Source organism: Phascolarctos cinereus, unplaced genomic scaffold (genome assembly GCF_003287225.1).
Source record: "Phascolarctos cinereus isolate Bilbo 61053 unplaced genomic scaffold, phaCin_HiC Scaffold_4;HRSCAF=312, whole genome shotgun sequence".
Taxonomy (NCBI): Eukaryota; Metazoa; Chordata; class Mammalia; order Diprotodontia; family Phascolarctidae; genus Phascolarctos; species Phascolarctos cinereus.
In genome coordinates this window covers 712,180,028-712,207,604 of record NW_027555847.1, presented here as the reverse complement: position 1 = coordinate 712,207,604, position 27,577 = coordinate 712,180,028, and the positions used below count along the sequence as shown (strand labels likewise).

At 46.1% G+C, this 27,577-nt stretch overlaps 1 protein-coding gene across 1 annotated transcript in view; it reads left to right on the top strand.

Annotated features, from left to right (window-relative positions):
- The window catches only part of TRPV4 (transient receptor potential cation channel subfamily V member 4), a 65,674-nt gene that overhangs the window by 21,412 nt on the left and 16,685 nt on the right, over nucleotides 1-27,577 (top strand). Inside the window, 3 exon segments of the mRNA XM_020980083.2 lie at nucleotides 17,373-17,794; nucleotides 24,842-25,014; nucleotides 25,881-26,033. Coding sequence (XP_020835742.1) covers nucleotides 17,409-17,794; nucleotides 24,842-25,014; nucleotides 25,881-26,033 — 712 coding nt within the window. The 5' untranslated portion in view covers nucleotides 17,373-17,408.

The following is a 27,577-nucleotide window of genomic DNA, read 5'->3' as shown; positions in this document are numbered from 1 at the left end:
CACACAGCTGGCCCAATTCAGCTAGTCCCCTAAAAAGCCCAGATCTTTCCCAACGAATGGCTTTCTAGCCATTCTTCTGCCATCTTGTTCTTGTATGATTTTTCATATCCAAGGGTAAGACTTCATCTCCCTTTTGATTTAATCTAATTAGATTCAGAACCTGTTCTAACCTGTTATGATTTTTTTTCCTTTTTTTTTTTTGGTGTGAGGCAATTGGGGTTAAGTGACTTGCCCAGGGTCACACAGCTAGTAAGTGTCAAGTGTCTGAGGACAGATTTGGACTCAGGTCCTCCTGACTCCAAGGCTAGAGCTTTATCCACTGCACCAAGTAGCTGCTCCAACCTGTTATAATTTTTAAAGATTCTTATTCTCTCATCCAGTGAGTTGGCCATTCCTCCCAGCCTGGTGCCTTCGGTAGATTTAATTAACATGCCACCTCTGCTTTTATCTAGGCTACAGAGGAAAATGTTAAATAGCACAGTATGAAGCAGAGGTCACTGAGGTACTCTATAGGAGACCTCCTTTGCAGCTCATTCATTAATTGATGTATTCATTCATTCATTTAACACTTATGATATGCCAGCCTTTGGGAACACAAAGACAAAAATGAAAACAGCCTCTATTCTCAAGGAGCTCACATTCTACTGGAGGAGACAAAAGATACAACAAAATCCAGAGTAATTTCAATGCGTTGAGGAGAGTGCTGAAAACAGAGGGAAGGAGTCAAGAAAGGCAGTGCTAGGAGCTGGCATCTGAGTTGTGCCTGGAAGGAAGATAAGGATTCTAAGTGTCAGAGGTGAGGAGGAAGAGCAGTCCAGAAGTGCGGTTAGGTATGGAGGTGAGAGGTAGAATTTCATGCACAGGTAACAGCCAGTAGTCCACTTTAGCTGGAATATATTGTGCATAAGGGCAGTGTTAATATGAAAGAAGTCTGGAAAGGGAGTCTGGCTTCTGATTGGGGAGGGATTTAGGCATCAAACCAAAAAAAATTTGTATTTTTTCCCTAGGGATAATAGGGAGTCACTGAAGATTCTTGAGAAAGGGAGTGACATGGTTGGATATGGGCCTTAGGAAGACCTTAGGAAGACTCTTGTGTGGACATTGGAATAGAAGCAGGGAAATCAGTAGGGCAAGACAGGACTGAATGAGTGGACCAAAGGGGTGAGAACTAAGAGATGTAGAGGCAGGAAACTCTATTTATCCTTTAAAGACTATTCTTTGAACTATGGAGTTTGAATGCAAATTGAGGCATACTATTTGCTCTTTTTTTTCTGTTTTGTTGCTTCTTTCTTGTGGTTCCTCCCTCTTAGTGGTTCTAAAACTTCTTTACAACATGACTAATGTGAAAATATGTGTAATGGGAATGTATATGTAGAGCCTAGATTGCACACCGTCTTGGGGAGGGAAGTGAGGAGGGAGGGGGAGAAAATTTAAAACTCAAAAGCTTATGGAAGTGATTGTTGAAAACTAAAAATAAATTAATTAATTAAAAAAAATAAGGACTATTCTTTGGGTCTGGCCGCTCATCCAGTTCCATGTCTGCCTATTTATCCTATTCCTACCCCACATCTTTTCATCTTTTTCATGAGAATAGCGTGAGAGACTTTCAAATGCCTTGCTGAAATCTAGGTGAATGATATCTATAGCTTTCTCCTGACCTGTTGTTTGGTCTTTCAATCATGTCTGACTCTTTGTGACCCCATGGACCATAGCATGCCAATGCTGTCCATGGGGTTGTCTTGGCAAAGATACTGGAGTGATTTGACATTTCCTTCCCCAGTGGATTAAGGCAGACAGAGGTTAAGTGACTTGCCTAGGGTCCCCCATCTAGCAAGTGTCAGGGGTCAGATTTGAACTCAGGTTTTCCTGACTCTAGGCCTGGTGCTCTATCCATTGAGCCACTTAGCTGCCCTTTCCGCTGACCCACCATCTCTTAATTCTGTCAAAAAAGGCACTGAGGTTAGACTAGCATGAGCCATTCTTTTAAAATGAAGAAACAGCAACATTATTTTCAGTTAGCAAATGCTTATTTTCTTTGCTGACCCATTCTTCCTCCATGACTTGATCTTGACAATGCCATGCTGGACACTCAGGTTCTTGATCTTTGCTTCCCTTTCTGCCTATTCACTAACCATCCCTTTAATGTTACACTCTAGAATTTGTTTTTCAAGAATAGAAGTCAAGATCACTGGCCTATACTTTCTTCCTTTCCTTGGAAAATCATAGATCAAGAGCTGGAAGGGACCTCAGAGGCCATTCCTTCTAACCCCTTTATTTTACAGATGAGGAAACTAGACTCAGGGAAATTAAGTCAATCACTCTTAAGATCTCAGAGCCAAAGCTAGAAGGGACCTCAGAGGCCATTCAATTTAACCTTCCTGTTCTACAGATGAGGAAACTGAGGCTCAGGGAAATTAAGTGATATGTCCAAGGTCACACAGGTAGTAGATGTCAGAGGTGAGATTCGAACGTAGGTTTTCTGACTCTAGCACTGGTGCTCTTCCCACTACCCCATGATGCCTCATTCAGGACTCCTGCAGCACATCTCCATGATCTTTCAGAGATCACCAGTCACCTTTGCCAGTTCTTGTAGGAGCCTGGGCTATGAAACAGGTGTACTGAGCATGGGCCGCTCCCTTCCATTAGGGGAAGCTTATTCCCCATCTCCAGCAGAGGGCCCTGGCTGTACTTGGCTGGATGGGTGGGATGGATTTAATATGAGTCTGGCTTTAGGAGGAAGGGACCTGAGCTCTCTGGCATCCTCTCTCAACAGGGTTATGGGGCTCTCGGCATGTCAGAACTTGTCCCTGATTTAAGGAGCTTTTCTCCATCACGTCATTAGGAGAGAGGGATTTCATAAATACTTGCCAAGGTTATCATGAGATCAGGCAAAGCCTGAGGGTTCTTTGTTGAAGACAGAATGCTTCTCCTTGGCCCAGTGTGGAGATGCGGAATGAAGCAGCATCCATCCCTTAGCGCATATTCACCAGCGCATGCAAAGGGCCTCAGACTGAAGATAATAAGAGTAATAATAACTCAGGTTTCCATAACTCCTTAAGTTTTGCAAAGTGCTTTACATAGGTTAGCTCATTTGATTGTCCTGAGTTACAGGTACCATTATATTCATTTAGAGATGAAAAGTCTGGCCCAGAGAGTGTCTACATGGTTCAGTGGACAGAGCGGTGGGACTGGAGTCAGGAAGACCTGAGTTCAAATCCAGCCTCAGACACTTACTAGCTGTGTGACCCTGGTCAAGTCACTTCACCTTGTTTGCCTTAGTATCCTCACTGTAAAATGAGCTGGAGAAGGAAATGGCAGTGTCTTTGCCAAGAAAACCCCAAATGGAGCCACAAAGAGTCAGACATGACTGAAATGACAGCAGCAACAACAGTCAGGCCCAGGGTCATGTGGCTGAGGTGACTGAGGAGGAACTAGGATCACAGATTTAGAGCTAGAAGAGACCTTAGCAATCAAGTCCAACTCTCATTTTATAGATGGGGAAACTGAGGATCAGAGAGATTAAGGGACTTATCCAGGGGTCGTAGAGCTACTGTGTCAGAGGCAGAATTTGAATTTGGTTCTTCCCGACTTCAAGTTCCATATTCTATACATGTTCTACACTACCTAGTTGCCTGATAATAAAAAGAATAACTTAGATTTTGGTAAGGCTTAGTAGTTTACAAAGCAAACTTTGCATTCCTTATCTCATGTCAGTATAACAACCTCTTTGTGAGGGAGTGCAAATACCATTATGGCTATTTGACAGATGAGAAGACTGAGGAGTCCTTGGCCATATGGAAAGAAGTGGACCGGAGGGGCAGTGGGGTGAAGTGGAAAGAGGCCTGGATCTGCTGTCAAAGAATGGGGACGTGAATCCTGCCTTGAATACTGCCTACCTGTATGAGCTGGAACAAGTCTGTCACTTAATGTCTCTGGGGTTACAGACTCTAATGTCTCTGTAAAATGAAATGGTTGGACTAGATGGTCTCAAAGGTCCTATGTAGCAGCTCCAGAATCAGATTCCCAATTCAGCATTCTCCATTATACCATGCTGTGTCAAGTTAAGGCATTTATTAAGTGCCTACTGTATGCCAGGCACTGTGCTAAGTTCCAGGGATACAAAGAAAAGCAAAAGTCAGTTCCTTGATCTTGAGTACACAGTCCCATGTGGGAGAAAACACAAAAACAGCAAATATAGAAACAAGGCATTTTATATGTGTAAACATGGGAGACGGTGTATGATGAAAGAGCTCCATTGCAGAGGGTCTCAGAGCTGCCACTTACCAGCTGTTGGACTTTCCCACCCCAGCTAAAGAGTCACCTTCTGCAAAGAAGCCTTTCCCTGTGCTTCTTGTTGATTATATGCAATGGGGCTAATTATGACACCTGCCTCCTAGGTGGTTGTGAGGAAAAATGAGATCACACATTGCAAATCCTCTTTTAAAATTATTTGTTTATTTTAATTTTTAAATTTAATTTTTATTTTCTACACATTGCAAATCTTGAAGCACTATATATTAGTTATTATTATTACCTTCAGTGTTGGTATTATAATAATATAATATATAATCATATGTTATGATTATATATTATAGTTATATACTATATTACAATTATATGGCATATTATAGTTATATAATATAATAATTATATAATATAATTATATATTATATTATATAGTATATTATAGTTATATAATTATATAGGACAACAATAATAGTTATTGCAGATGTGACCTCAGGAAGACTTAGCCTGAGCTGGGATACAGACCCTTCTCCCCCAGTGCCAGGTCCGAAGGTTTGCCAGGTGTTTGAGCCAAGGTGGTCACAGTAGAAAGTCAGTCATGGCTGTATAGCCTTGGGTAAGTCACATCACTTTACTGGGCACCCCTCAGTTTCCTCATTTGTGAAGTGAGGGATTTAGGTGGATGACCTCTGAGGTCTCTTCTGGCTCTAGAATGGTGTGGGTCTCCCCAGAGGTGTGGGATGGAACAACCTCTTGAAGTTTTAAGCAGCCTGGAGGCCAGAGATCTTGCTTCCCTGCCAGTGGTTTGCTCTCACAAAGCCTGGTTAGGCTGGTTCCTGGCCCTGGGGCACGCGTTGACTTGGTTACTAGGGTTAGCAGTGAAGTGAGGTGGAAGGAAAGTCGGTCCAGAAAGCAAACGAGCAGAGGAGTTGTTGGAAAGGTCAGTTTGGGGTTGAGTTTGGGGTTTCTTCTAAGATGGTGGTTCCCAAACTTTTCCATGTGATTCCCAGAGGGGACCCCTTGGATCCCCCCCATCCTATTCTCTCTAATCTCATGATTCACGTTGACATAATGCCTTAAGGACCGAGGATTTCGGACCTAGGATCGCAGGTTTAGAGATGGGAAAGGACCTTAGAGGCCAATGTGTCCGACCCCTCTTTGGTGAGTTAGGGGGATGTCTACCCCAAACATGTGAAGACACCCTGGCAAATGGATGGATGAGAAAAATTTGTTTAAACAGCCACAAAGGTTGCTGAAGCACGCGTAATGGAGTGCTTAGGGCTTGGTTAGAAATCAAAGACACCAAGGTCATCCGCTGTATCCAGGACCATCACTAGTCATCCTGACTTTTGTCCTGCCACTGGACTTGGATGACTCTTTTCATGATTCTCTTGAGTTTTATATTTGAAAGTCAAATTTTCTATTCAGCTCTGATCTTTTCATCAAGAATGCTTGGAAGTCTTCTATTTCATTGAATGTCCATTTTCCTCCTGAAGGATTATACTCAGTTTTGCTGGGTAGGTGATTCTTGGTTTTAATTCTAGCTCTTTGACCTCCTGAATATTATATTCCAATCCCTCCAATCCCTTAATGTAGAAGCTACTAAATCTTGTGTTATCCTGATTGTGTTTCTACAATACTTGAATTGTTTCTTTCTGGCTGCTTGCAATATTTTCTCCTTGACCTAGGAACTCTGGAATTTGGATGCAATATTCCTAGGAGTTTTCCTTTGGGGATCTCTTTCAGGAGGTGATTGGTGGATTCTTTCCATTTCTATTTTACTCTCTGGTTCTAGAATATCAGGGCAGTTTTTTCCTTGATAATTTCTTGAAAGATGATGTTTAGGCTCTTTTTTTGATCATGACTTTCAGGTAGTCTAGTAATTTTTAAATTATCTTTCCTGGGTCTATTTTCCAAGTAAGTTGTTTTTCCAATGAGATATTTCACCTTGTCTTTTATTTTTTTATTCTTTTGGTTTTGTTTTATGATTTCTAGAGTTCTCATAAAGTAATTAGCTTCCATTTGCTCCATTCTAATTTTTAAGGAATTATTTTCTTCAGTGAGTTTTTGGACCTCCTTTTCCATTTGGCCAATTCTGTTTTTTAATGCATTCTTTTTCTCATTGGCTTTTTGGACCTCTTTTGCCATTTGGGCTAGGCTGTTTTTTAAGGTGTTATTTTCTTCATTATTTTTTCGGGTCTCCTTTAACAAGCTGTTGACTTGTTTTTCATGATTTTCTTGCATAACTCTCATTTCTCTTCCCAGTTTTTCCTCTACTTCTCTTACTTGCTTCTCAAAATCCTTCTCAGATCCTCTTCCAGAGCCTGGGACTGATTCATATTTTTCTTGGACGTTTTAGATGTAGGAGCTTTGACTTTGTTGTCTTCTTCTGATTGTATATTTTGATCTTTGTCACCAAAGTAAGATTCTATAGTCTGAGTTTTTTCTCCTGTTTGCTCATGTTCCCAGCCAATTATTTGACTTTTTAACTCTTTGTTAAGGTAGGGCTCTGCTTCCAGTGTAGAGGGTGTACTGTCCCAAACTTCAGGGATTTTTGTGCAGCTGTTTTCAGACATACTTCTAGGGACCTGTAAATTTTCAGTTCTTCCAGAGTGGTCTGATCAAAAGAGAGGAGTTTACTTCTTTCCTGGCCTGTGCTCTGGTCTATGAGTGACCACAAGCACTCTTTTCTGCCTTGGAACTGTGAAGAGGATTCCCTATTTACTACAGCCACAAGCTCCTTCACACCAATGCTCCTCCTTGCCCTAGGACCACCACCCAGGATTGAGACCCAGATCCAAGCATGGGCAAAGCAAGAGATTCCTGCCTCAGCACCAGCAGAGAAGTCAGTACAATCCCCCTCTGATCAGCTGTTTGATTCCCCCGCCATCTGTGGGCCAAAAGCTCTGGAAGTAGCCTCCACCACCACCTCCCCATGGCTATGCTAGGGCCAGGGCTGGACTGCGCTACTCTCTCATCCAGGTCCGACAGATCTTTCTCACTGACCTTTTAAGTTGACTTTGGTGTTTGTGGGTTGAGAAGTCTGGAAACCCCCACAGCTGCCCATGATTTAGTCCCTGAGACCTGTTCCAGATTTGCTGGGGCCCTGGCTTTGCCCTTTTGGTCCATGCTGAACTGTGCTTCTCTCCAAGCCCAGCATAGCAGACCTTTCCCATCAACCACCCAGGTTGTCTTGGGCTGAAACTTTGTTTCACTCTGTCTTTTTGTGGGTTCTGCTGCTCTAGAATTTGGTTAGAGCCATTTTTTACAGATATTTGGAAAGGTTTGGAGGAGAGCTCAAGAAAGTCACTGCTGTTACTCTGCCATCTTGGCTCCACCTCCCTTGGGGTTTTCTTGGTAAAGATACTGGAGTGATTTTCCATTTCCTTCTCCAGCTCATGTTATAGATGAGGAAACTGAGGCAAACAGGATCAAGTGACTTGCCCAGGGTCACCTAGCTAGTAAATGTCTCAGGCTGGATTTAAACTCAGGAAGATGAATCTTCCTGATTCCAAGCCCAGGAAACTGAGGCTTAGGGCAGCTGGATGATGCAGTGGCTAGAGTGCTAAACCTGGAGTTAGGAAGACTCATATTTCTGAGTTTAAATATGGCCTCAGACAATTACTAGCTGAGTGAACCTGGACAAGTCATTTTATCATTTGCCTCAGTTTCTTTATCTGTCACATGAGCTGGCGAAGGATATGGCAAACCACTCCAGTATCTTTGCCAGGAAAACCCCAAATGGGTCACCAAGGGTCAGACACGACTGAAATGACCCAAAACAAACTGAAACACAGAGAAATCGAGTTTTGGTAAACACGGTCATTTGAACTTCATAATGACCTTGTGAGAGAGGCATTATTATCCTTACTTTAAGATGAGGATATTGAGGATCAGAGAATAACTTGCTCATGATCATGGGACTGGATTTATTGTTGATGTTATCTAGAGCTAGGAGGTATCTCAGAGGCCATCAGGCCAACCCCTTCATTTTATAGATGAGGAAATCAAGGCCCAAGAAAGCCAAGCATCTTCCTCAAGGTCATCCACTGGGTCACACTGGCTCTCACGTTGCTCTTGTGTAGCACAGAATCATTGTGGGAGACATCTTTTGCTGGTCAGTGGAAGGAGGGGATGGTCTTCTTTGACTTCATCTAGGAAATGGTCCCAGAAAATGAGTGATAATGGATTGAGCTGGGAAGAAAAGCTTCAGAAGTGACCTAGAAGGGGCAGCTGGGTGGCGCAGTAGATACAGCACTGGTCCTGGACTCAAGAGGACCTGAGTTCAAATCCAGACTCAGACACATAACACTTACCAGCTGTGTGACCCTGGGCAAGTCACTTAACCCCATTGCCTAGCCAAAAAAAAAAAGACAACAAAAAACAATGACCTAGAGTGGCCTAGGTCAAGAAGTGACCTAGAAAGATATTCTCTCCTAGAAACCTGGACTGAGAAAGCTCATTTGGAGGAAGATTTTCAGCTCCCTACCTTCTGTTGCACCAACCTAGGAATCCAGGCTCTAATATGAAAAAAAATACAGTCCTTGACCCAACTACCATTCTAGATTGAGAACCTATCATTCTAGATCTGGACAAACATTGGTCTAGGAAGAGAACCATTTTTCTAGGTTCTAGGTTTACCCAAACATGGTGAAAAATCATATAAGGTAGTCCTAAGGTACATTTCTTAGCAGTACAAAGGTGGAAGATGACGAAATTGTTAAGAAGCTGTGTTATATACCTCACTCCAATGTGAAGAGACTGTGTGACCTTAGGCTAGTCAATTCCCCTCCCTGTGAAGAAAGTCTTAATGTCCTCCTCTATAAAAAGAAGCTGAACTAAATACTCTATAATAAAGGCCCTTCGCAGCTCTGACATTCCCTGTTCTAAGGGCCCTCTCAGTTCTATCATTCAGTGTTCTAAGGCCCCTCCCAACCCCGACATTCTGTGTTCTATGTTCTAAGGTCTGTACTATATTTGGTGCACATATAGCCATTAGCAGAACATCTCTTAGATTATACATTCCTAGAGGGCAGGGGAAGAGGCTTTATACACAGTGTCTAGCCCAGCACTGTATTCAGTTAGGCACTTAAAAGGTTTTTTGTTGAGAATGAGGAAATAACCTGTATAAGCTCCCAGAGCTAATAGGTGGCAAAAGACAGAATTTGAACCCAGATCCTCAGTCTTCACAGTCTGTGTTCTTTCCCTTCTAGCTCTGAGATTCTATAATTCTGTCCCTTCTCATTGTTAATTGCATGATTCTTTGCCCACATATGTGGTTGTACCCATGTAAACACAAACATCCATTCACGAGTGCACACACACACACACACACACACACACACACACACACACACACCCCTGCTAAGCTGTCATTTGGCTCCAGTGTGGAATGCAAAATTACGTGGTTGGAAGACTGATCTGAACAAGAAATAAACTGGTACCTGCCCACAGCTGACACGCCCCCATTTGGAAGTGAAGGGTTGTTTCAGCATGCTGAGAACTCTCTTCATTTACCTGTTACTACATCAGTCAATCACTCCATTAACATTGGTTAAGCTCCTACTATGTGCTGGGCAGTGTCCTAAGCTCTGATGAGTCTTCTCCAGGGCCAGGTCAGTGCCAGCAGCCCCCTGGGCTTGGCTCCCCCAGCTCTCTTGGTGAAGAGTGCAAATGGCACTGAGGGGTGCTCTGGATGCCAGCCACCACAGGGAGGGACAGCAGTTTCTCCTGCTGCCATTGTTACCCCTTGACTTGGACTAATTGGATTCTTTTGGAATGAACTCAGTTTTTCTAGTCAGTCCCTCAGAGATAACAGGGAAAAGTGGGCAGAGTGATAAACTTGAAGACAGAAGAGATCTGGGTTCAAACCTAACCTGATATATTCACCAGCTATAGGACCCTAAGCAATAATAATAATAATAGCTAGCATTTGTATGGCACCTACTATGCATCAGACACTGGGCCTTACAAGTGCTTTACAAATGTTATCTCATTTGATCCTCACATTGACCCTGTGAGGTAGGTGTTGTTAGCATCCCCATTTTATAGTTGAGGAAACTGAGGCAGATAGCGGTTAAGTGACTTGCCCAAGGTTACACATTTAGTCAGTATCTGAGTAAGATTTGAACTTCAGGCCCCGTGTTCTATCAAAACTGTCCCAACTGACAGCCCCATAAGAAAGTTATTTATTCTCTGATCCTCATTTTCCACATCTGTAAGAGTATAGTGTGGAGGCTAAAGAACTGACCTCACAGCCAGGAAGGTCTGGGTTCAGGTCTTGCTTGTGACACATTTTGGCCATGTGACCCTGGGAAAGGCAACTCTGCCTGGGCTCTTAACCTTTGGCAGCAGTTAGCTGGTGCCTGTGCTCCCCCTTCTCAGAATAATGCTTTTAGATGCCTCAAAGGATTGCAAAGAACACCAATTATATTGAAATGCATTTCTCAAATTATTAAAAAAAAAACTGACCCCAGGTTAGGAGCCTCTGACCTCAGACTCTAATTGCAGAGAGGGTATCGACTTGCACTGGTGAAGGGAGTTCCTCATTGGGGAGTTCCTCATAGCAATGAAATGGCAGGTCCAGGCCCTATCTCCTATCCTATAAATGTCTACAGCATTTGTCTTATAGGGTAGCTGTGAAGATGAAGTAAGAAAATCAGCCAGATACTCTTTCTTTGCAAACCTGAAAGTGCTGTACACATTTTTGTTATTCAGTCATGTCCTACTTTCCATGATGACCCCACTTGAGGTTTTCTAGGCAAAGATAGCAGAGTGGTTTGCCATTTCCTTCTCCAGCTCATTTTACACATGAGGAAACCAAGGCAAACAAGGTTAATTCCCATATTCCTTTTTCTTCACTATATTAAGTTCTTAAAGCACAGTTACATCCCATCTATTCATGGACCACAACTTATTTAGCCATTTCCCAATCAAGGAGCATCTATTTGGTTTCCAGTGGCCACAAAAACAAAAAAGCTTCTCTAAATACTTTGATGTAGATGTGCCCCTTCTTTTCATCTATCGAATTTGTCATTGACCTCCTTGGAGTATGTGTTTAGCAGTTCATTCTCTGGATCTGAGGACATGCACATTTTAGTCACGCTCTTTGCATAATTCAAATTTGTTTCCAGAGTGGCTGGTTGAATCCACAGCCCCACCAAACATGCATTAGTGTGATTGGATTTTTATTGCTGGTTCTTTTCTTGAGTTTTGTTTCCTGTGAATTTCTGGATGTCTGCTATTTTCCCTTCATTTTCAGGGGCACCTACCTTCCTTGGAAGGTATGTCAACAATTTTCTTTACTTCTTTTTCTCTTTCAACTTTGTTCGATTAGATTGGAAGATTCTAGGATGATACATGAATATAAGCTCTTTTTAGATGCAATTGAGTCTTAGCCAGGAGGTGATCATTCCTATACTTTTAGTCTGTGGTACAGAGATCCAAATCATTTTCTCCAACAGTAATTCGTTTTGTTTTTTTTTTTAATACTATCCCTTCCCCCAGTTATATGTCAAAACAATTCTCCCCCTCTCTCCTTCCCTGAGATGGTAAGCAACTCTATACAAGTTATACATGTGCCATCACATGAAACATTATTTCCATATTAGTCATTTTGTGGAATAAAACAGGAACAAAAAAATAAAATGAAGAAAGTGAAAAATAGTATGTTTCAGTCTGCATTCAGACTCCATCATTCCTCTCTCTGGAGGTAGGCAGCATTTTCTTTCATGAATCCTTTGGGATTGTCTTGAATCATTGTATCGCTGAGAATGCAGCTAAGTCATTCACAGTCGAACATTGTTACGGTATTACGGTTACTATGTACACTGTTCCAGTTCTGCTCACTTCACTCTCTGTCAGTTCAGGTTAGTCTTTCCAGGTCAAACACCAGTTCTTAACAAAAATAACGGGCATTTACAATAGCCCTTTAAGATTTGCAAAGAGTTCCACAGGTGCTATTTCATTTGATCCTCATAACAACCCTGGAAGGTTGGTGCTATTATTATCCCATTTTATAGGTGAGGGAACTGAGGTAGAGGCAAACTGACTTGCTCTGGGTCATACATACACTAAGTGTCTGAGGCAGGATTGGAACCCAGGTCTTATTGACTCGGGTGCTCATTATTCATAAGATCTAAGATTTAGAGGGAAGCTATTGAATTCGACCCCTTCATTTTACAGATAAAGAAACCAAGGCTCAGAGAGACTTGCCTATAGTCACATTGCTTGTAAATGTCAATAGCATGAGTCGAAGCCAGTGCTCTGGACTCGAGTTCTAACCTTCCTTCAGATATTCCACTGAAGGCCAGTCTATGCATAGAACTTAGTGTATGGTACAGAGTGGAAGCCTTGCGCTGCAGCAATTGTAGGCCTTGTTTAGGGCTGGGAAGGATGGGATGATTTGGAGAAGCATAGAGGAGGGCTGAGGATATTCTAGGGAGGGATAGTGGCATGGGAGTAGTATGAGGCATCAGGTATGTTTGATTTGGAACCAAAGGTCCCGGGTTCAAATCCTAGCTGTACCACTTGCTGCCAGTGTCACCTTGGGAAAATCACTTCTAACATAATAATATCAGTAATAGTGAGTATTTCTTGGTTTGCAAAGCATTTTGTGTACATTATCTCAACAACCCTATGTGGAAGGTGCTATTATTATCTCTGCTGTATAAATGAGGAAATTGAGGCAGAGAGAGATTCAGTTATTTGTCTAGGGTCAAAGAGTTAGCATGTGTTAGGTCAGCTAGGAAGTGCCTGGTTCAGGTCTTCCTGATTTGAAGTCCAGCATGGTGTCCACTAAAGCTGTTATCTTTTTTTGTTTGTTTGTTTGCTTGTTTTTCCCCAGAGAGGCAATGGGATTAAATGACTTATCCAGAGTCATATAGCTAGTACATATCTGAGGCCAGATTTGAACTCAGATCCTCCTGACTCCAGGGCTGGTGCCCTATCCACTGTGCCACCCAGCTGCCCCTGTCAGTTCTCTCTTGATCCCAAAATCCTCCTCTGAAAGGGGGAGATTGGAGTAGATGGCCTGTAAGGGCTCTTCCAGCTCCATATTTATGAGCCTGTGAACCTAAGGGGCAGTCAGTGTGGTCAAGGACAAAGAGCATCTCTCCTGGAGTCAGAGGTCCTGGGTTCAAATCTCACCTCTGCCCCTTACTGCCTGTGTGACCCTTGCAAATCAATTTACTTCCTTGGGGCTCAGTTTCCCCATCTGTACAATGAGGTAGTTGGACTAGATGCCCTCTTCCAAAACCAGATCTAGGATCTGTGGGCAAAGGTTTACAGGATGGGGATGAAGCTGGTATGTGAAGACATCATTTTGTTTGAAGCTCCCAGTGGGTGTTTGACAGCCCAGTGAATAGATAGAGATTGACTGTGGCCACCATGGGGAAGGGCCTTAGGGATGAGTCTTTGAAGGACCTTAGAAGCATCTAGGACTCGTGACCAAAGGGGAGAACTAGGATTAATAGGAAGAAATTGCAAGAAGGCCAATTTTGACTTGATGCCAAGGAAAGCTTCTTTTTTCATTCATTCATTCATTCATTCATTCTTTGTTTTTTTGTTTGTTTACTTACCTATTTGTTTGTTCATTTATTTATTTATTTATTCATTCATTCACTTATTTATTTGTTCATTTATTTGTTTGTTTGTTTTAGGTAATTGGGGTTAAGTGACTTGCCCAGGGTCACACAGCTAGTAAGTGTCAAGTGTTTGATCTGAGTTCAGATTGGAACTCAGGTCCTCCTGACTTCAGGGCCAGTGCGCTCGCTATCCACTGCACCACCTAGCTGCCCCTTGGACCATTTTCCCAAGTTTTCTGATGTCGAGACCAGTGGGCTTTGTGTTCTGGCCAAGGACTTGGGTTGTTACTCTTGGGTGGGAGTCACTGGGGCCAGGACAGAAAAGGATTTTGGTCCCTGGACTGGAGGCAGTCAACGTTGACCAAGAGCTAACTCTTGGCTCAAGAATCAAATCAATCCACATGTCTCTATGTGCCTACTATGTCCTTGGCATTGTGTTAGGTACTGGGAATACCAAGACAAAAATTAAATAGCACCTGCCCTCAAGAAGCTTACATTCTATCAAGGATCTGGTCAAGCAATCTATCAGTCAATAAGCATTAATTAGTTTGCCTCCGATGTACCAGGCACTCTACTGAGAACTGGGACACAAAATAAAAGCAAAATCAGTCCCTGCCCTCCAGGAGCTTACATTCTAATGGCACATACATAACTAGGTCTATACGAGATACACACAGAGTAGACACAAGGTATCATTGATAGGGAAGGCTCTCATGGCTTGGAATATTAATACTACTATTATAAAGAAGATCCATATTGAATTCTTTCCTGGTGAATGTGGGGCTCCTGGGGGGCTGGGTGTATATTTAGGGGGAAGGGTTGAGCCTTGCCTTGACTCAGAGCTCCAATATCTAAATTATACCATTGTGGTGGTCCCTGCACTATATTAAACATCTCCCTGCCCCCTCTGGGCTCTCCTTGCTGCCCAGGAAATGAAGAGACATGTAATTAACAAGCTATTGCTGGTAATGACATGACTGATGTCTCCGTCTCCGTTTCCTGAAGGAGGATGGTTGAGTATCAGAGATAAACTGGCCAGCCCATTCCCAAAATGACTGGCTGATCTATTCCCAGAATGACTGGCCACCAAGCCAAGGTTCCAGACCTGCTATCCTGGTAGCTGGGTGGCCCAGTGGACAGAACCAAGATTCAAGAAGAACTGAGTTCAAATCCAGTTATTTATTAGCCATGTGACCCTGGGTAAGTCACTTAACTGCTGCCTACCTCGTCTATGAAAGGGAGATAATGATAGCAGAATTGCTGTGAGGATCAAATGAGAATATTAGTGAAGCATAGTAGGTACTTAATAAATGCTTGTTGCTTTCCCCCCTTATCTTCCTCCTTCTATGAGAAAGTGATCCCAGGTTAGAAAACATGTGCCGGTTTCCTCTCCAAAGGGCTCCCACCCTGACTAGGTCCTTAATGATTCTCACTTTCTCTCTCCTCCCTCTTAGGGGGAGTCTCAACTCTTCCTCTGACCTAAGGGCTCTTAACAGTTTTTGTCCCTGGCTGACCACAGGGCAAACAAAAGCCAAGTTATTGATTTATGACTGTGTATATGCGTGTGTATTTTTTGTGGGGAAGAGTGTGACATGGGGAATGTGTTTGTGCCAGTTAAGAAAAACAAGCAAAGAATTTTTCAGACACAACCCCAAGAGTGGGATGGTTAGAAGCTCCAGGAAATTTGCACCCAGCCAAGCTAACCAAGAGGACGCATTCTTTCCAGGCTGTTGTCCACAGAGGGCAGCCTGCCCCCGACCTTGGCTTGGGATCTCTCCCTACAGGTGGGCCACAAGGGTGGCACTAATAATTCAGGGAGGATGTGGACAAGTCCATAGGATCTAGGGCTGGCCAGGTCCTTTGAAATAACCCAGTCAAACTCTTCATTTCACAGATGAGGAAACTGAGGCCCACAGAAGTCTAGTGACTTGCCTGAGATTTTGGGGGTCTGGACTGTGAATTTGGGTGGGGGATGGACTTCCAATATGGAAATTCCCTTCCCAGATGCAGATCAGCCACTGAGATGTAACTTGCAGTCTTAGAGACTTGTCCTGAACATTGAGGGGTTGAGTGACTTGCCCAGGGCCACACAACCAATGTCAGAGGAAGGATTTGAACCCAGGTCTTTCTGACCAGAGGCTGGTCTTCTAACTGTGTTTCCTTTATACCTGTAAGAAAAATAGCTGAAATGTCAATAGCACTTTAAGGGTTGCAAAACACTTTACAAACAGTGTCTCATTTGATCCTTGTGATGACCCTATGACATAGGTGCAACTGGCATTATTACCCCCATTTTTTTTAGGCAATTGGGGTTAAGTGACTTGCCCAGGGTCACACAGCTAGTGTCAAGTGTTTGGTCTGAGGCTGGATTTGAACTCAGGTCCTCCTGACTTCAGGGCCGGCGCTCTATCCACTGCACCACCTAGCTTCCCCAGCTTCTCAGCTTCTGAGGGCTCAGTTTGAGGACATATTAGGAGACATAAGCATCGTAGATTCATAGATCTATTGATCATAGTCCAACCACTTCCTTTTTACAGGAGGGAAACTGAGGACCAGAGAGAATTGCCCCAGGTTACACAAGAAGTAATTTCATAATTTCATAGATTTAGAGCTGGAAGAGACCTCAGAGATCACCTAGTGCAACTTTCTACCCCCATCTTACAGACAGGGAAACTGAGGCTCAGGATTTGCCCGGTCACAAAGCTAAGTGATTGAGACAGGACTTGAATTCAGATCTTCCTGTCTCCAAGTTCAGCCCTCTATACTCTATGCCAAGATACCTCTCATCTAGTCTGTCTCCCTCATTTTACACCTGGGGAAACTGAGGCACAGAGAAGTTTAATTCACCTAGGATTGCCTCGTTTGTGTCAGAATCAGTATTTGAACCTGGGACAGCATGTCATGTTCTAGGGGCCTACCTAGCCTCTTTGGCTCCAAGCCTAGTGGTCTTTGCCTGCATACGTCCTGGCTCCCAGACTTGTCCCCTCTCACTTAGGGGAGCTCCACCCTCTTCTTGTCAAGTGTCCAAGTCTGGGGGTTTTCAGTGTGGGTCCTGGGTGGGGGTGAGAGGGAGCTAAGCTTTCCTTCTCTAAATGCTGGCATTCCCTTGGTGTATCCCGGCTCTTGGGCTGGGCTCCTATGGTCACTCAGTATTTATAGGTTCTATGAAAGAAGGGCCTGTTCTGTGCTCCGCTCCTGGGGCTGGCCAAGCACAACCACATCTAGGAGAGGCCGCCTGTCCCCTGCTTGAAGTCCCCTCTAATTACAACGGCTTCTTTGAGACAACAGCCAGCCCTAGTCCCAGTGTCTGCAGACATGGGCTGCCTGGGCAGGAGACCTTTAGCTGAGTGTCCTGGCTCCCTCTTAGGGGGGCCTGGGTGGTCCCAGCCACTGGCCTCTCCCACAGCAGGGCAGGGTTTCTCCAAAGCCCTGGGTGGCCCTGGGTCTGAGCCCTCCCTAACTAGGGAAGTCAGTTCCCCACCCCTCTTAAGATACTGTTCACCCCCCACCTCCGCCTCGGCTTACCTTTCTTCTTTCTTGTAGAGTAAGCTGTCAGTAGAAGGAAACCTAGTGCCAGGCATGACGGATCCTGAAGACCCCCCCAGACCCAGCGCGGGGGAATCGGGCGAGCCCCCTGGGGATGACAGCGGACCTCCAGGAGAGACGTTCCCCCTCTCTTCCTTGGCCAACCTGTTTGAAGGGGAGGATGGCTCGCCCTCGGCGGGAGGGGAGCCGAGCCGCGGTCCACCTGCCCAGGGGGATGCCCGGCAGAACCTGCGCATGAAGTTTCATGGGGCATTTCGCAAGGGCATGCCTAACCCCATGGACCTGCTGGAGTCCACCATTTACGAATCCTCCGTCGTCCCCGGCCCCAAGAAGGCCCCCATGGACTCTCTCTTTGACTATGGGACCTACCGGCACCACCCCAGTGAGAACAACAAACGGCGTAGAAAGAAGATTGTAGAGTGAGTACTCGCCTGCCCTCTGACCCGGTGGCCCCTTCGAGGTGTCTCTAACGGCTGCCTGAGTTACCTTGGCCAAGTCATTTCCCTCCCCTTGGTCTTAGTTTCTTCCCTTATAAAAGGAGGGAGTTTGTCCAGACGCCTCTGATCTCTCTAGCTCTAAATCTAGGCACCCTCCTATGCGCCCTGGGCCGAGCCTCCATTTCCCCTTTTGTCAAAGGAAGGGGACTCTGAGGTCCCTTCCAGAGCTAGAGCTCCGAGTCCTGGATTTGGCGAGAGGGGCAATGTTCTCCTCCCTCTTTGCCCGCTTTGGAAGGAAGTCAGAGAAGGCAGAGTCCTGGATGGATCTTTGCTGCTGCTCTGACTCCTTTCCTACGGAGACCCCCAGATGGGGACTTGGAGGGCTACATTGCAGATGGTGGGGAGAGCCTGGGAGTTACCCCGATTCCGGGCTGGAAGTGATCTTAGAGCTCATTGAGGCCAACCACCTTCACTTGACAGAGGAGGAAACTGAGGCCCAGAGAAATGAAGGGATCGCATAGCTAGTGAATGTCTGAGGTGGGATTCGAATTCAGGTCTTCCTGTCTCCAAGTCCAGAGGATGAGCTTTCAGTGACCAGTTCTGCCACATTCTACCCATGTGACCTTGGGCAAGTCTCTTCCCCCTCTGTGGCCCTTATTATTGTTGTTCAGTTGTTTCAGTCATGTCCAACTCTTTGGGACACCACTTGGGGTTTCTTGGCAAAGATACTGAAATGGTTTGCCATTTCCTTCTCCAGCTTATTTTACAGATGAGGAAACTGAGGCAGACAGGGTGAAGTGACTTGCCCAGGGTCACATAGCTAGTAAGGGTCATACTGAGGCTGGATTTGAACTCAGGTCCTCCTGACTCCAAGCCCAACACACTATCCACTGGGCCTTAGTTTCTCCATCTGTCAAATGAGACGGTTGGACTACACACCTCTAAGACCATATGCAGCTTTAAATCCCATGATCCTCTGGTGGGGGCTCCCAGGAAGGAGGAAGGAGAGCTAGGTTCAAGTCCTAATTCTCTTTGTCTTTACTTGTCCTTGCTTTACTTCTCAGTTTTCTTATCTCTAAAATGGGAATATGGAACCTCCCACCCTCCCTCCCCATAGGACTGTTTGGAAGAAAGCTCATTGTAAACATTGTGAAGGGGTGTGGGACTCGGCCAAGGTCACACTGTGCAAATTAGGGACAAGCCAGGTTTAGAACCCAGGCCTCCTGACGTCCCAGTCGTGGGCTGTCTCTACTCCACCAGGGTCATTTGTGGAGCAGAAGTGTGTGAGGTATTGATGCTGTGATCATGGGAATGAGGAGAACATGAGGAAACAGCAGAGTAGATGAGATTTGGGGAGTTCCTGAAAGGCCTCTTCATTCAGGGTCCTTCTCCCCATTATACTACCTGAAATTTTAACCATTTGATAATAATTTCTTTGGATGAAGCATTGTTCTTTCTCTGTGGTCAAAGCATCCCAAGAAGGGGAGTAATACACTCTGTCCTTTACACTTTAAATACATTTTTCAGCTATTTCATGGGGACTGAGGTTTCAGAATTGGGGCTTGAGAAATGGTTATAAGGACTTGGGTCCTTGGAGACAGAGATATTGAAAGTGTATCATAGATTTAAAAGTGGAAAGGACCTTGTGGGTGGGTGGGGTCTTCCTCCCTCCTTCCTTCCTTCCTCCTTTCTTCCTTCCTTCCTTCCTTCCTTCCTTCCTTCCTTCCTTCCTTCCTTCCTTCCTTCCTTCCTTCCTTCCTTCCTTCCTTCCTTCCTTCCTTCCTTCCTTCCTTCCTTCCTTCCTTCTCTATTGCAATACTACTGCTTGGTCTGCCTGCCTCAAGTCTCCCTACTATCCCTCCTGCCATCTTACACTTGGCTACCAAGTGATTTTCCTGAAGCTCAGGTCTGAACATGTCATCCCTTCTCACCCCCTTATTAAATAAACTCCAGGAGCTCCCTGTCACCTTCAGGATAAAATATAAAATCAAGTCCTCCCTAAGCTTTCCTTCCCACCTGCAGCTTTTCCGTCCTCCTCCACCTCCCATTCCCTGGACTCTGGGATGCAGTGACCCCATCTTCCTGGGGCTCCTCCCCCAAGCCCCTCCCTCCATTCCTGAGCAACAAGCATTTATTAAAGGCTTGCTGTATACTATACCAGGCTCTATGCTGAATCCTAGGTATACCAAGAAAATCAAAACCAGCTCCTGCCCTCCAGGAGCTTATGTTCTAATGGGGGAGACAAGGTGTAAATAATAGAAGAGATATCAAGTATAAGCGGAAGGTGGTCTGAGTGGGGGAGGCTCAAGCATCTGGGGAGATTGGGAAAAGGCAGGGACATGTTTTCATGACTTCCCAGATATTGCTTGGATGGGGGAGTCGCTGGCCCACTGGAAGGCCCAACTGCTGACCTGAGGCAGGAGCACCCCTCTCCTGCTCTGTCGGGCCATGGCTCTCTGAGGGGCTGACCTTGGGAAGGAGCTGGCACCTAGAGCCTGGCTGGCTGCCGGGAAGCTGGTGGGTTAGCGCTGAGAGGTGCCCTGGGCCCCCTTCTTCATGTTGTTTTCTTGGCTCCCCCCGAACCCACCCAGCCCTAATGACTGCTATGTGGCTTTCTAGGGATGGCCTTCCCATCACCAAGAACAGGCTTGGCTTTGTGAGCTCCCCCTGGCACCTCCTGGCTGCCTGCTGCCCACCCTGTCCAGGTCTGCCGCCAACCTGAATGAGACCTGTGTGCTTCTGGGGCCTGGGAGAGGCAAGAGGGCCTGGCCCTCAGCTGGTCTCTGTAGCTGGCAGCTTCACAAAGACTTACAGACTTTCACAGCCAGAAGGGCCATTAGAACGTAGAATATAGACTATTAGGGCTGGGAGGGGCCTCAGAACAGGGGATGTCAGAGCTGGGAGGGCCCTCAGAACAGGGGATGTCAGGGCTGGGAGGGACCTCAGAACGGGGGATGTCAGGGCTGGGAGAGACCTCAGAACGGGGGATGTCAGGGCTGGGAGGGCCCTCAGAACGGGGGATGTCAGGGCTGGGAGGGGCCTCAGAACGGGGGATGTCAGGGCTGGGAGGGGCCTCAGGACGGGGGATGTCAGGGCTGGGAGGGGCCTCAGAGCTGGGAGGGGCCTTGGGTTTTAGCAGAGGGAACACTGCAGTTAGAATCAGTGAAGGGCCTCTATTAGTCCAGTCCTTTTATTTTAAAAGTTAAAAAAAAACCCAACAAAAAGCCCCAGCTAAAAAGCTTAGGCTTACTGAGAGGACTTGGCCAAGGTCACAGGCAAGTCACAAAGCTGGGCCTGGAACCCAGGTCTCCTGACCCCTCAGTCCTGGGTCCTTCAGTCCCACCAGGCTCATTTATGGGAGCTGCCGACACAGGGGCACAACATTCCACGTCTGATTTGCATATCATTTACATATATAACCACATGGTGTCTGGCCCTGTAGACGCTGCTTATGATTTGCATGTTTGAACCCTTCCCTCCCTCAGTATCCCAGCTCTTCCTTCTTTGTGGGATGGGGGCTGGCTCGATGCTTGGGCTTCACACACACACACATAGAGACACACAGAGACACACACACGTAGACACAGACACACACACGTAGATACAGACACACATACATAGACACACAGAGACACACAGACACAGACACAGACACACAAAGAGACACACATACACACACACGTAGACACAGATACACACACACATACATAGACACACAGAGACACACAGACACAGACACAAACACACACACACACACACACACACACACACACACACACACACACACACATTGTGCTTTCCTGCTCTCCAGGAATGCCCCTGGGGTAGGGGCCACTTGGTTCAGGCCAGGAGAACCCCTGGGGAAGGGAAAAGTGGGTGTGGGGAAGAGGGTGATCAAGAGCCGCGTTTGCTGAGGATGCCTGTTGGGATGAGCTTAAGACCCCCGAGTCTGTGATTTGGGGGCGGGGAGCAGGGCTGGCCTTCTCTGCTGTCCTTGTGAGCCTAGGGGCCACCACATTCCTCCATCTTGCCAGATTCAGAGCTGGGAGACACCTTTGAGATCCCCTAGTTTGTCATTTGACAGAGGGAGAAACTGAGGCCCAGAGAGGGCAGGCCGCTTGCCCAAGGTCACGCAGGAGGGAAGCAGGAGCTTGCACCCTTGTCTTCTGGCTCCCTGCTTCCTGGCCGACAAGGAGCCCATTTTGTATCTGTCTGGCCAAGGCCGGCTCTGCCTCGCTGCTTTCTGGGAACCAGTGCACAGGTGGCTTGGGGCTGTTCCTGCTGCTTCCACACTAGGCTGCCTTCCTAGCTGGGCCAGTGGAGGCGGGGCTGGGGGCAGGCCCAGAGCTTGTTGGCGGGTGGGGTGGGGAGGGGGGGGAAACGTGTGTGATGTGTGCAGCTAGGTTTGGAAAGTGGGGCCCGGGCCACTCATGGGAGAAACATACCTAGGTGGCCTAGCTTTCCTACTTGCCCAGCTGCTGGTCATCATTCTGAGCATGTCTGTGTCTGTGTGTATTTGTGTGAAGGTATATATGTGTGCATCTATGTGTGTATTTACATGTGTGTATGCATGTCTATGTATGTGTATATTTATGTGTGTAGGCATACATTTATGTGCATTAATATACGTATGTTTATGTATACAGGTATATACACACATCTGCATGTATTCATGTGTATGTGTATGTTTACATATGTGTGTATCTATGCACATGTTTATATATCTTTTGTGTGTACTTGTATTTATATGTATATTGTGTATATGTGTGTAGGTAGATATGTATGTGTTTGTGTATAATTGTGTGTTTATGTGTGTGTTTACATGGATTTCTATGTATATTGTGTATTTCTATGTGTGTACTTGTGTGTTTATATGTATGTGTGGTGTGGGTAGATATTTATTTGTGTTTGTGTTTATGTGTACATTTGTGTGTACATGTTTGTGTCTATATTTCTGCATAAGAGTGCACTTATGTGTTTGCATGCGTATGCTTGTTTTTCTGTGTGTGTGCGTGTGTGCGCGTGTGTGCATGTGTGTGTGCGTGTGCGTGTGTGCACGTGCATGTGCGTGTGTGTGCGCGCGCGCGCGTGCGTGCATAATAATACCAGGACCCCCCAGCCCAGTCTGCTTTATCCCTGAGGGTAGTCAGGGGTGATTCTGCCTAGCCTTGGACCTTGATTCCCCCGCTGACAGTCAAGTCCTTACTGAACCATTTCCTCACCTGTAAAAATGGAGGCAATGATACTTGCAGCACCAAACTTAGGAGATCAAACCAAGCAACAAGCATTTATTAAGCACCTACTGCACACTGGCACAGTGAGATGCAAAGACGAAAAGGAGGCAACCCCTGCCTTCAAGGAGCTTACATTCTACCGCACGAAAAAATGGGGATTCTTTTTGCCACTGTCTCTATAGTGCTGTATCTATTTCTCTCTCTCTCTCCTCCCCATCTTCAGTTCTTTCTTTCTGCATTTTTATTCCCTTTCCTAAGTCACTCCATCTCAGACTCTCTCCTGCCTCTTCACTGGCTTCAGTCTTTGCCTTGTATCTACTTTGTGAGTGCGTCCCTGTCTTTAGACCTGTTGTCTCCCTTCTTAGAGTGTAAACTCTGAGTGGTGATTTTTCCTTGTTTCCCCAGAGCTTAGCATAGTACCTGGCACACAGCAAGCAGGAATCAAGCTCCCTCCCTTCCCTCCCCTTCCCTTCCCTTCCCTCCCCTCCCCTCCCTCCCCTTCCCTCCCCTTCCTTCCCTTCCCTCCCCTCCCTTCCTCCCCTTCCCTCCCTTCCCTTCCCCTTCCCTTCGCTTCCCTCCCTTCCCTTCCCTTCCCTTCCCTTCCCTTCCCTTCCCTTCCCTTCCTTCCCTTCCTTCCCTTCCCTCCCCTCCCCTCCCTCCCCTTCCCTCCCTTCCTTCCTCCCTTCCTCCCTTCCTTCCTTCCTTCCTTCCTTCCTTCCTTCCTTCCTTCCTTCCTTCCTTCCTTCCTTCCTTCCTTCCTTCCTTCCTTCCTTCCTTCCTTCCTTCCTTCCTTCCTCCCTCCCTTCCCTTTTTCCCATCTTCTTCCCTTCCCAGCTCTTGGGCTGCCTCTCCCTGTCTGACTCTCTCTTCTTCTGCCCGCTGTCTCTCTTGTGCTTTCTATAAGATCATCACAATCCTCTAGTGGGAGGAGATTCCAGAAGCCATCTAGTCCAACTCCCCCATTTTACAGAGAAGTAAACTGAGGCCCAAAGAGGGGGAGTAACTTGTCCAAGGTCCCACAGAGCTGGGATTCTTGAACCAAATCTTGTGCTTCTGCCAATGCAGCCTGGTATACTCTCTCCATTTCAGTGATACTAATCCTGGGTTGTGGTAGGGTAAGTGGATTTATTTCCATTTTACAGATAAAGAAACTGAGGCTTAGAGAAGTGAACTTAGTTGTCCATGGTGACACAGTCAGTAAGTAGTGGAACTGGGATCAGAATCTGGGTCTCCCAACTCCAAATGATGATTTCTGTGAGTGACTTAGGTCTGTCTCTCCAGCTTTCTGTCTCTCCTTCTCTCTTTCTGTGCTGTTCCCCCTCCTCTCTCTCTCTCTCTCTCTCTCTCTCTTTCTCTCTCTCTCTCTCTCTCTCTCTCTCTCTCTCTCTCTCTCTCTCTCTTTCTCTCTCTCTCTCTCTCTCTCTCTCTCTCTCTCTCTCTCTCTTTCTCTCTCTCTCTGTCATTCTCTCTCCTTCCTTTTCTCTCTTCCTCCTCCCTCCTTTCTTCCTCTCCTCTTCCTGTGTCTCTTTGTATCTCTTTATCAGTCTTTCTTCATCTCTCCATCTTCATCTTGGTCTCTTTGTCAGTTCCACCCTACCTCATCTTTCCACTTAGATCTCCTCCTATTTTTCTCTCCTTCCCCCCATCCCTTCCTCTCTGGCTGTTCACTCAGATCACCCTGGGCAGACCACCTGTTGTGGAGGCCAAAGTTGGTGGAGTCTCTGTGTGTGGCAGCAGTGAGACCCCCTGACATCTTCTGTAGGCGCTCAGAAAACCCTGCATTTTCCCCTTCTAGGAAGGAGCCCCAGAGTCCCAAAGCCCCAGCTCCTGATCCACCCCCCATCCTCAAAGTCTTCAACCGGCCCATTCTTTTTGACATCGTGTCCCGGGGATCCACTGCTGACCTGGACGGGCTGCTGTCCTTCCTCCTCACCCAAAAGAAGCGCCTGACAGACGAGGAGTTTCGGGGTGAGCTGTGGGAAGGGGCTACGTGATGAGAGCAGGAGTGAGACCCGAAGCTTGAGGCTGCTGACTCCTAGCCAGGCTTTCTAGGCTGGACCTTTCCTTCTTTCTTCCCCTCCCTGCTTTTTGCTGCCTTTGGCCCCCCTCTCCCACAGTTCTCCCTAGTTCAGCAATCCCTGGGCAGTGCCTACCCTTCTTAGAAACTGAGGCTCAGCTTGGCCCTAGAGGGCAGAGCCAGGAGCAACCAGTGATAGTTGTTGTAAAAAGGCAGATTTAGGTTTGCTGTCAGAACACACACACACACACACACACACACACACACACACACACACACAGAGCTGCTCCAAAGTAGAATGGGATGCCTTGGGCAGTGGTGGGTTCTCCTTCCTGGCGGTCTTAAGTTGAAGCTAGATGACCAATTGTTGGGTATTTTCTAGTGGAAATTCTTGTTTGGGTATGGGTTGGACGAGACGATCTCTGAAGTCTCTTCTATCTGTGATGCTAATTCTCTGAACTAGAACTCAGGCCTCTTGACTCCCAAAGCAGAGCTCTTTCCATTTATCCCTGATAATTAATACCCATGTTTGTGTACCATTTCCTTTCCAAAGCACTTAACTCCCTTTGGTAAGGTTGGCTGGGCAGGCATCCTCAGCCCCGTTGGTAGGAGCATTCCAACAGGTGGACTGTTTGCTGAAGGGCCTACAGCCAGTGAGGGGCAGAGTTGGACCTTGATTCTAGATCTCCTTTCCCTCCTCCCATGAGGTTTATTCCATTCAACCATTCCATTCAACCCCACCAGCTCTGGGGCAGTGAGGCAGGAACTTCTGGACATCTGCTCATCTGCCTGGCCTCGGTCCCTTCTACCTTTCCAGAACCTTCCACAGGGAAGACGTGTCTGCCTAAGGCCCTGTTGAACCTGAGCGGTGGACGCAATGACACCATCCCAGTGCTCCTGGACATCGCTGAACGCACTGGCAACATGCGGGAATTCATTAACTCGCCCTTCCGAGATGTCTACTACCGAGGTAGGGACCCTCCAGTTGGGTATGGAGGGAAGGGCTGGGGGCAACGTACCAATTCCTTTGATCATTTATCTCCCTAAACTTTCTGGGTTACCCTGAAACCAAGCTCTTCTCACTTCCTGGATCTCAAAGGAGGGGAAAGGAATAGGTTGAAAGGGCAAAGAAAGTGAATCCATCCAATTCAAAGAGGCAGCAAAAATTTGCATGACTGAATGAATTAATGAAAAAACATTTATTTTAATTAAGAAATTAAACACTTGGCACCAAGTGTGATGCTAAGTGATGAGGGCACAGATAGAAAAGCAAAGATAGGCCTTTTCTTTGAGAAGGTTATATTTCAGTAGAGGGAGACCACATAGAGAAGGGAGTGGTGGCCAGGGACCAGGTGGGTCCTAAGGTACTTTGGTCCAGAAAGGTGTGATTTATGGTTCAAAGGTCTATGTTTTGGTTTTGGCTTAGCTGCTCCCTCGCTATATGACCTGAGGTAAATCACTTAACCTCTTTGGGACTCAGTTTCCATATCTGTTGGACGAGGGGTACAGACTAGCTGACCTCCAAGGCCCCTTCCAGATCCAAATCTATGATCCTACAATGTGGGTGAGTAGAATTTGTCCAGTACCACGGCCGCTGGCTTGTCTCTGGGGCTTGCCACCTTGGGAGCCCTGTGCCAAAGAGGTGCAGGCCAGGCCCCCTCCCCACCCTGACATCACACACTGGGAACATGCAGGAGTCTGGAAAAGAATGGGAAATATAAACCCCCAGTACCCAGGACAGCGCCTGATGCATACTACATGCTTAATAAATATGCGTGTTGGGTGCGTGAATGAATAGGTGGATGAATAGTGTAGAGAGGTGGGTTTCAGTCCAAAATAAGGTAGCACTTATTAAAAATGGCTATCTTTCTTTTTTTCTTTTTTCTTTTTAATTTTAAATTTTATTTTTTTAGCTAGGCAATGGGGTAAATGACTTTGCCCAGGGTCACACAGCTAGTAAGTGTTATGTGTCTGAGACCGGATTTGAACTCAGGTCATCCTGAATCCAAGGCCAGTACTCTATCCACTGTGCCACCTCGCTGCCCCCAAAATGGCTATCTTTCTATCTATTATGTTCACATCTTTTATTTCTGAATATATTCCCCACTCCCTTACCCAGTGAACCATCCGCTGTGACAGAAACTAAAAAAAGAAAGGGAAAAAAATTTAGCAAAAATTAACCAACACTTAACAACATTAAATTAACAACAAAAAAAATTAACAACGACTGAGTCTGACAGTATATATACAATGAGAGGATTGCTTTCTAAAATATTAGAACTGTTCAAGGATACAACTGGAGGGTGTTCAGAGTAGTGAGCTTCCCATCAATGGAGGGATTCAGGCAAAGTCTGGATGGCCATGTGCCACTGAGTCACCATACAGGGGCTTCCTGCATTGGGTGGGAGGTTGGACCTGTAGGGTCCCTTCCTCTGGACTCTTAGGGTCTGCAGTTCCCTGTTGTGGGGGTGGGAAGGAAGGGAAGATGGGGGGATGCTGAAGTCCTGGGCTTCT